This window comes from Oncorhynchus mykiss, chromosome 21 (genome assembly GCF_057628025.1).
Source record: "Oncorhynchus mykiss isolate SJ-2025 chromosome 21, ASM5762802v1, whole genome shotgun sequence".
NCBI lineage: Eukaryota > Metazoa > Chordata > Actinopteri > Salmoniformes > Salmonidae > Oncorhynchus > Oncorhynchus mykiss.
Window position 1 is genome coordinate 56,929,710 of NC_143042.1, and position 10,291 is coordinate 56,940,000.

A 10,291-nucleotide genomic window follows, 5' to 3' on the forward strand; every position below is an offset into this window, starting at 1 on the left:
CACAGTGTGACATCACAGCAGCAAGATTTGTGACCTGTTGCCATAAGAAAAGGCCAACCAGTGAAGAACAAACACCATTGTAAATACAACCCTTTTGTACTTTAACTATTTGCACATCTTTGCAACACTGCATATAGACATAATATGACACTTGAAATGTCTTTATTATTTTGGAACTTTTGTGAGTATAATGTTTACTGTTCATTTTAACTTCACTTGCTTTGGCAACGAAAACACATGTTTCCCATGTCAATAAAGCCCCTTGAATTGAATTGAGAGAGAGGAGATGGTTGGTGAAAGAGAGGAGGGGGAAGGATAGAAAAAGAGGGGGAGGAGAGAGAGAGGAGAGAAAGGGGAGGGGAGGGAAGAAAGTGAGAGGGGGATGAGAGAGAGAGAGAAAGGGGAGGGGAGGGGAGAAAGTGAGAGGGGGATGAGAGAGAGAGAGAAAGGGGAGGGGAGGGAAGAAAGTGAGAGGGGGATGAGAGAGAGAGAGAAAGGGGAGGGGAGAAAGTGAGAGGGGGGTGGAGAAAGGGAGGAGAGGGAGAGAACGTGAGAGGGGGAGGAGAGAGAGAGAAAGGGGAGGGGAGAAAGTAAGAGGGGGATGGTTTAGAAGGGAGAAGGAAGACAAATGGGAAAGAGAAAGTTGAGTGGGAGGGAGGGAGGGAGGGAGGGAGGGAGGGAGGGAGGGAGGGAGGGAGGGAGGGAGGGAGGGAGGGAGGGAGGGAGGGAGGGAGGGAGATCAAGATTCCAAGACAGAAATAAGAAAGAAAGTTTGAAAAAAGACAGAGAATAAGGGAGGGAAAGAATGAGGAACAGACAGAAGAGAGAGAGAGGGAGAAAGAGAGAGAGGCAGAGAGGAATTGAGAAAGAGAAAACGAGAGAGAGCGATAGAGAAAGAGAGAGAGAAATAGAGGAGAGAGAGAGAAGAAAGAGGTAGAGAAAGAGAGATTGATAGAGACGAAAGAGAGACAGAGAAGAGAGAGCGAAAGAGAGATAGAGAAGGGAGAGTGAAAGTGAGATAGAGGAGAGATCGATAGAGAAGCGAGACTGAAGAGACAGAGAAAGAGAGAGAGCAAAAGTGAAAGATTGATAGAGAAGAAAGAGAGCGAAAGAGAGAGTTAGAGAAGGGAAAGAGAGATAGAGAGAGAGAGAGAGAGCAGGAGAGAGAGCAGGAGAGAGAGACAGATGAGTGAGAGAGATAAATAGTGTGTCCTCCTACCCAGAGCGCTGACCGGCTGTGTTGATCGGGAGCGTAGTGTGACTGATGCATTATGGGACAGGTCAGTACCAGACCTCCACACTGAAACCTCCAGGTAACCACAACTCTCATCTACTGAGTACTCTGACCTCCCCAGGTACACCACAGGCTCTGGGACAGAGGGAGACCTCATCAGGGATATGAAAATGACAGTACAGGGGGGAAACTGTAATATTTTAGACTATACAGTAACAAAATGTACTGAAACAGAAAATTAACTCTCTCACACACACTCTGCACGCCACGCTACTCACCGTCGGGTGTATGAGGCAGTATGACCACGCGTGTACTGTTATGCTCCGCCCTCACCAGCCCCCCCATGGCGTCGCCCAGGGTTACGGCGAAGGTCTCCGCCCCCTCGTATAGCGAGTCGTCGATGACGAGTACACGACACGCCCTCTCGGCATCGCCGCGGTCGAAACGCAGGGCGCTGCGCTGGTCCTCTGGACGAGCGATGTAGTCAGAGTACGACAACACTGTGCTGGGAACAGTTCCTCTGGCTGAGCCTATGGAGGAGAGAAAGAGACCGGAGCTTTACACTGAGGAGAAAGAGACTGGTGCTTTACACTGAGGAGAAAGAGACTGGTGCTTTACACTGAGGAGAAAGAGACTGGTACTTTACTCTGAGGAGAAAGAGACTGGTGCTTTACTCTGAGGAGAACGAGACTGGTGCTTTACTCTGAGGTGAACGAGACTGGTGCTTTACACTGAGGAGAAAGAGACTGGTGCTTTACTCTGAGGAGAAAGAGACTGGTGCTTTACACTGAGGAGAAAGAGACTGGTGCTTTACTCTGAGGTGAAAGAGACTGGTGCTTTACACTGAGGAGAAAGAGACCAGTGCTTTATACTGAGGAGAAAGAGACTGGTGCTTTACTCTGAGGAGAAAGAGACTGGTGCTTTACACTGAGGAGAAAGAGACTAGTGCTTTACACTGAGGAGAAAGAGACTGGTGCTTTACTCTGAGGAGAAAGAGACTGGTGCTTTACACTGAGGAGAAAGAAACTGGTGCTTTACTCTGAGGAGAAAGAGACTGGTGCTTTACACTGAGGAGAAAGAGACTGGTGCTTTACTCTGAGGAGAAAGAGACTGGTGCTTTACACTGAGGAGAAAGAGACTGGTGCTTTACACTGAGGAGAAAGAGACTGGTGCTTTACACTGAGGAGAAAGAGACTGGTGCTTTACTCTGAGGAGAAAGAGACTGGTGCTTTACTCTGAGGAGAAAGAGACTGGTGCTTTACACTGAGGAGAAAGAGACTGGTACTTTACTCTGAGGAGAAAGAGACTGGTGCTTTACACTGAGGAGAAAGAGACTGGTGCTTTACTCTGAGGAGAAAGAGACTGGTACTTTACTCTGAGGAGAAAGAAACTGGTGCTTTACACTGAGGAGAAAGAGACTGGTGCTTTACTCTGAGGAGAAAGAGACTGGTGCTTTACTCTGAGGAGAAAGAGACTGGTGCTTTACACTGAGGAGAAAGAGACTGGTGCTTTACTCTGAGGAGAAAGAGACTGGTGCTTTACTCTGAGGAGAAAGAGACTGGTGCTTTACTCTGAGGAGAACGAGACTGGTGCTTTACTCTGAGGTGAACGAGACTGGTGCTTTACACTGAGGAGAAAGAGACTGGTACTTTACTCTGAGGTGAGAGACTGGTGCTTTACTCTGAGGAGAAAGAGACTGGTGCTTTACTCTGAGGAGAAAGAGACTGGTGCTTTACTCTGAGGAGAACGAGACTGGTGCTTTACACTGAGGAGAAAGAGACTGGTGCTTTACACTGAGGAGAAAGAGACTGGTGCTTTACACTGAGGAGAAAGAGACTGGTGCTTTACTCTGAGGAGAAAGAGACCAGAGCTTTACTCTGAGGAGAAAGAGACTGGTGCTTTACTCTGAGGAGAACGAGACTGGTGCTTTACACTGAGGAGAAAGAGACTGGTGCTTTACACTGAGGAGAAAGAGACTGGTGCTTTACACTGAGGAGAACGAGACTGGTGCTTTACTCTGAGGAGAAAGAGACTGGTGCTTTACACTGAGGAGAAAGAGACTGGTGCTTTACACTGAGGTGAACGAGACTGGTGCTTTACACTGAGGAGAAAGAGACTGGTGCTTTACACTGAGGAGAAAGAGACTGGTGCTTTACTCTGAGGAGAAAGAGACTGGTGCTTTACTCTGAGGAGAAAGAGACTGGTGCTTTACTCTGAGGAGAAAGAGACTGGTGCTTTACTCTGAGGAGAAAGAGACTGGTGCTTTACACTGAGGAGAAAGAGACTGGTGCTTTACACTGAGGATAAAGAGACTGGTGCTTTACACTGAGGAGAAAGAGACTGGTGCTTTACTCTGAGGAGAACGAGACTGGTGCTTTACTCTGAGGTGAACGAGACTGGTGCTTTACTCTGAGGTGAACGAGACTGGTGCTTTACTCTGAGGAGAAAGAGACTGGTGCTTTACTCTGAGGAGAACGAGACTGGTACTTTACTCTGAGGAGAACGAGACTGGTGCTTTACTCTGAGGTGAACGAGACTGGTGCTTTACTCTGAGGAGAAAGAGGCAGGAAACAGATATCGAAGAAGAAGACATCATTGTTTACCTTCCTGTGTGTAACAGAGGACCGTGAGTTCGTTACTGAGATCTCCAGTCCTCCTGACAGGGATCAAAACCTCTCCAACGTCCTCCTCTACTCTGAACTCTAGCTGTGGGATAAACACTACTGACTCTACAGAGAGGAGAGGAGAGGAGGGAGGGAGGGAGGGAGGGAGGGAGGGAGGGAGGGAGGGAGGGACAGAGAGAGAGACAGAGAGAGAGAGAGAGAGAGAGAGAGACACACACACAGGCAGTATTTAAATCGTTAGCAGCTAGTAGAGCTGGAAGGTTAAGGATGGAGGTTAAGACACAATCACAATCTATCATTGTCAATAATAATGTGATCATGATCAATAATGTATTGATTATGCATTGATGAACCGATACTGTGTTGATAATCAATACGTCTTCCCTACCGTCCTCAGGGTCTAGTATCTCCACGGTAACAGAGCTGGACTGTCCTATCAGCGCCATCACCGGTTCAGACAGGACCAATCGGAAGCTTTCGGTACCCTCATACACCTGGTCATCATGGATACGCAGCCGCCAGACGGCCTGGGTCTGACCGGGGTTAAACTGCACCTGTCTCGGGGGCGAGGCCTGGTAGTCCTGCCCTCTCTCCGTTGTGATGTCATGCACGCCGACAGCTGGTTTTAGTGATGAAAGGGATTTGTATCGATCAGAGGTGCATTCAACAAGGGAAATAGTTCACAAACGTTAACATATTGCATTTGTTTTGTGTTAGCCACAAACCTTTATATAATAAATACAAATACAGGATAAAACACACAACACAACATGAAGAGAGACCTAAGACAACAACATAGCATGGTAGCAACACAACATGAAGAGAGACCTAAGACAACAACATAGCATGGTAGCAACACATGACAACATAGCATGGTAGCAACACAACATGAAGAGAGACCTAAGACAACAACATAGCATGGTAGCAACACAACATGAAGAGAGACCTAAGACAACAACATAGCATGGTAGCAACACAACATGAAGAGAGACCTAAGACAACAACATAGCATGGTAGCAACACAACATGAAGAGAGACCTAAGACAACAACATAGCATGGTAGCAACACAACATGACAACACAGCATGGTAGCAACACAACATGAAGAGAGACCTAAGACAACAACATAGCATGGTAGCAACACAACATGAAGAGAGACCTAAGACAACAACATAGCATGGTAGCAACACAACATGACAACACAGCATGGTAGCAACACAACATGAAGAGAGACCTAAGACAACAACATAGCATGGTAGCAACACAACATGAAGAGAGACCTAAGACAACAACATAGCATGGTAGAAACACAACATGACAACACAGCATGGTAGCAACACATGACAACACAGCATGGTAGCAACACATGACAACACAGCATGGTAACAACACATGACAACACAGCATGGTAGAAGCACAACATGACAACACAGCTTGGTAGAAGCACAACATGACAACACAGCTTGGTAGAGACACAACATGACAACACAGCTTGGTAGAAGCACAACATGACAACACAGCTTGGTAGAGACACAACATGACAACACAGCTTGGTAGAAGCACAACATGACAACACAGCTTGGTAGAAACACAACATGACAACACAGCTTGGTAGAAGCACAACATGACAACACAGCTTGGTAGAAGCACAACATGACAACACAGCTTGGTAGAAGCACAACATGACAACACAGCTTGGTAGAAGCACAACATGACAACACAGCTTGGTAGAAGCACAACATGACAACACAGCTTGGTAGAAACACAACATGACAACACAGCTTGGTAGAAACACAACATGACAACACAACATGACAACACAACATGACAACACAGCATGGAAGCAACACAACATGGTAGAAGCACAACATGACAACACAGCATGGTAGCAACACATGACAACACAACATGGTAGAAACACAACATGACAACACAGCATGGTAGAAACACAGCATGGTAGAAACACAACATGACAACACAGCATGGTAGAAACACAACATGACAACACAGCATGGTTTGCTGGGGTTCTGCTACTACAACGTTCTGCTACTACAACGTCCTTGCTGTCCCCAGTCCACCTGGCCGTGCTGCTGCTCCAGTTTCAACTGTTCTACCTTATTATTATTGGACCATGCTGGTCATTTATGAACATTTGAACATCTTGGCCATGTTCTGTTATAATCTCCACCCGGCACAGCCAGAAGAGGACTGGCCATCCCACATAGCCTGGCTCCTCTCTAGGTTTCTTCCTAGGTTTTGGCCTTTCTAGGGAGTTTTTCCTAGCCACCGTGCTTCTACACCTGCATTGCTTGCTGTTTGGGGTTTTAGGCTGGGTTTCTGTACAGCACTTTGAGATATCAGCTGATGTACGAAGGGCTATATAAATAAATTAGATTTGATTTGATTTGGTTGTGTGTTTGCTGCTACTCACTGACGAAAGACGTCTCCCCCAGATGGCCCCTCCTCCTCAGAGCGACCTCTAGAAACTGGGAGCTCTCCTGCACCGTGTAGAGCCGTGTCTCAATGGAAACCCAGGCCCACTGGACCCGGAATGGCTGCTGGGTCACACGGTTTCCTCCTGGCAAATGGAGCATAATAGCACAGATAGAACAAGGAGCCATGTTGTGATGTGATGAAAGGAAGCCCAGTGGCCGGCAGTGGGAATAGCTGGAGTGAGTGGGAAGAGCTGGAGGGAGTGGGAAGAGCTGGAGGGAGTGGGAAGAGCTGGAGTGAGTGGGAAGAGCTGGAGGGAGTGGGAAGAGCTGGAGGGAGTGGGAAGAGCTGGAGGGAGTGGGAAGAGCTGGAGTGAGTGGGAAGAGCTGGAGTGAGTGGGAAGAGCTGGAGGGAGTGGGAATAGCTGGAGGGAGTGGGAAGAGCTGGAGGGAGTGGGAAGAGCTGGAGGGAGTGGGAAGAGCTGGGGGGAGTGGGAAGAGCTGGATGGAGTGGGAAGAGCTGGAGGGAGTGGGAAGAGCTGGAGGGAGTGGGAAGAGCTGGGGGGAGTGAGAAGAGCTGGGGGGAGTGGGAAGAGCTGGGGGGAGTGGGAAGAGCTGGAGGGAGTGGGAAGAGCTGGGGGGAGTGGGAAGAGCTGGGGGGAGTGGGAAGAGCTGGAGGGAGTGGGAAGAGCTGGGGGGAGTGGGAAGAGCTGGGGGGAGTGGGAAGAGCTGGGGGGAGTGGGAAGAGCTGGAGGGAGTGGGAAGAGCTGGGGGGAGTGGGAAGAGCTGGGGGGAGTGGGAAGAGCTGGAGGGAGTGGGAAGAGCTGGGGGGAGTGGGAAGAGCTGGGGGGAGTGGGAATAGCTGGACGCAGTGGGAAGAGCTGGAGGGAGTGGGAAGAGCTGGAGGGAGTGGGAAGAGCTTGAGGGAGTGGGAAGAGCTGGAGGGAGTGGGAAGAGCTGGAGGGAGTGGGAAGAGCTGGAGGGAGTGGGAAGAGCTGGAGGGAGTGGGAAGAGCTGGAAGGAGTGGGAAGAGCTGGAGGGAGTGGGAAGAGCTGGAGGCAGTGGGAAGAGCTGGAGGGAGTGGGAAGAGCTGGAGGCAGTGGGAAGAGCTGGAGGGAGTGGGAAGAGCTGGAGGGAGTGGGAAGAGCTGGAGGGAGTGGGAAGAGCTGGAGGGAGTGGGAAGAGCTGGAGGGAGTGGGAAGAGCTGGAGGGAGTGGGAAGAGCTGGGGGAGTGGGAAGAGCTGGAGGGAGTGGGAAGAGCTGGGGGGAGTTTCCTCTTCCCAAAAGTACAATCTGTTACGAACACAATGGACTACGTTTTGTAGATTTTACCCTTTGGTCAAAGTTTAAAATAATTTTGTTATTTAAGTGTGCAAAGGCAAACACTTCACACAGAAGGCCTTGCCTAACGAAAATATCCAAATACACTATAGATACAAACGTGGATTCAGCTATTTCAGTTGCTGACAGGTGTCTAAAATCAAGCACAAAGCCATGCAATCTCCATAGACACACATTGGCAGTATAATGGCCCTTACTGAAGAGTCTCAGTGACTTTCAATGTGGCACCGTCATAGGATGCTACCTTCCCATCAAAGTCAGTTGGTCAAATTTCTGCCCTGCTAGAACTGCCCCCGGTCAACTGTAGGTGCTGTTATTGTGAAGTGGAAACGTCTAGGAGCAACAACGGCTCAGCAACGAAGTGGTAGGCCACACAAGCTCACAGAACGGGACCGTCGAATGCATTGTGTCAACTGTAACGTTTGGTGGAGGAGGAATAATGGTCTGTGAATGTTTTTCATGGTTCAGGCCCCTTAGTTCCAGAAGGGAAATCTTAAAGCCATAGCATACAATTATATTCTAGAAGATTCTGTTCTTCTGTGGCAACCGTTTCTGTGCTTTTGTGGCAACCGTTTGGAGAAGGCCCTTTCCTGTTTCAGCATGACAATGCCCCGTGCACAAAGCAAGGTCCATTCAGAAATGGTTTGTCGAGATCGGTGTGGAAGAACTTGACAGGCCTGCACAGAGCCCTGACCTCAACCCCATCGAACACCTTTAGGTTGAATTGGAACGCTGACTGCTAGCCTAATCGCCCAACATCAGTGCCCGACCTCACTAATGCTCTGGTGGCTGAATGGAGCAAGTCCCCACAGCAATGTTCCAACATCTAGTGGAAAGCCTTCCCGGAAGAGTGGAGGCTGTTATAGCAGCAATGTTCCAACATCTAGTGGAAAGCCTTCCCAGAAGAGTGGAGGCTGTTATAACAGCAACGTTCCAACATCTAGAGGAAAGCCTTCCCAGAAGAGTGGAGGCTGTTATAGCAGCAAAGGGGGGACCAACTCCATATTGATGCCCATGATTTCGGAATGAGATGTTCGACGAGCAGTGTCCACATACTTTTGGTCATGTAGTGTACATGCTAGAATGTGCCAATGAGATCTTGCTAGCTTGGGCTTGGCTCTGCCCACCTCCTTGCTTGTTCTGCCCACTATGATTCATTTTCTCCTATTGGAAACTAAATGCTGTGGTCTATCTTGGGTTAATAAAAAAAATCTTTGATAATAGTAGATAGAGTACACCATGCATTAGAACCAAAATGGCCGTTGTTTTCAGTCTATTGACCTAGTTAAATAAAGGTAAAGCTATCGCTGTCTTCTCTCTCTCTCTCTTTCTATCTCTCTCTTTGTCTGACTAAGGTCAGTCCCAAAGCATGAGACTGCTGAGAAGTTCAGCTCAACACCAGAGTCCCGACAGCTGTCTAAATAGATGGTAAATAAACAAAGAGTTGATTGGTTGTTTGCTCTTCTCAATGAGGTACAAAAGCTGCAAAGAATGAAGCATTCTTTACAAACTGGTGTCATTTTGGGCAACAAACAAGAACAAAAACCACTAATAGAATCAACTATTAAAGACTACCAGGACCCACTGGATTCTCCATTAACATTGAATGAACTACAGGACAACATACAAACCCTCCAACCCAGAAAGGCCTGTGGCGTTGACAGTATACTCAATGAAATTATAAAATATACAGATTACAAATTCCAAATGGCTAAACTTAAACTCTTTAACATCATCCTCAACACTGGCATCTTCCCCAATATTTGGAACCAAGGACTGATCACCTCAATTCACAAAAGTGGAGACAAATTTGACCCCAATAACTACCGTGGGATATGCATCAACAGTAACCTTGGGAAAATCCTCTGCATTATCATTAACAGCAGACTCGTATATTTCCTCAGTGAAAACAATGTCCTGAGCAAATGTCAAATTGGCTTTTTACCAAATTACCGTACGACAGACCACATATTCACCCTGCACACCTTAATTGGCAAACAAACCAAAACAAAGACAAAGTCTTCTCATGCTTTGTTGATTTAAAAAAAAGCTTTTGACTCAATTTGACATGAGGGTCTGCTATACAAACTGATGGAAAGTGGAGTTGGGGGAAAAACATACAGCATTATAACATCCATGTACACATACAAGTGTGCGGTTAAAATTGCCAAAAACACACACAATTCTTTCAAAAGAGCAGTGGGGTTAGACAGGGATGCAGCTTAAGCCCCACCCTCTTCAACATATATATCAATGAATTGGCGCGGGCACTAGAAACGTCTGCAGCACCCGGCCTCACCCTACTAGAATCTGAAGTCAAATGTCTACTGTTTGCTGATGATCTGGTGCCTCTGTCCCCAACCAAGGAGGGTCTACAGCAGCACCTAGATCTTCTGCACAGATTCTGTCAGACCTGGACCCTAACAGTGGATCTCAGCAAGACAAAAATAATGGTGTTCCAAAAAAGGTCCAGTTGCCAGGACCACAAATACAAATTCCATCTAGACACCGTTGCCCTAGAGCACACAGAAAACTATACATACCTTGGCCTAAACATCAGCGCCACAGATAACTTCCACAAAGCTGTGAACAATCTGAGAGACAAGGCAAGAAGACCTTCTATGCCATCAAAAGAAACATAAATTTCAACATACCAATTA

General features: G+C 47.7%; 1 protein-coding gene across 1 annotated transcript in view; it reads right to left on the minus strand.

Moving 5' to 3' along the window:
* The window catches only part of LOC110500913 (FRAS1-related extracellular matrix protein 2), a 52,457-nt gene that overhangs the window by 29,164 nt on the left and 13,002 nt on the right, over positions 1-10,291 (minus strand). Inside the window, exons 13-17 of the mRNA XM_090213385.1 lie at positions 6,290-6,436; positions 4,247-4,477; positions 3,838-3,963; positions 1,513-1,764; positions 1,220-1,369 (exon numbers count right to left, since the gene is read on the minus strand). Of these exons, the coding sequence (XP_090069511.1) occupies positions 1,220-1,369; positions 1,513-1,764; positions 3,838-3,963; positions 4,247-4,477; positions 6,290-6,436 (906 nt within the window). The remainder of the gene's footprint in view (positions 1-1,219; positions 1,370-1,512; positions 1,765-3,837; positions 3,964-4,246; positions 4,478-6,289; positions 6,437-10,291) is intronic.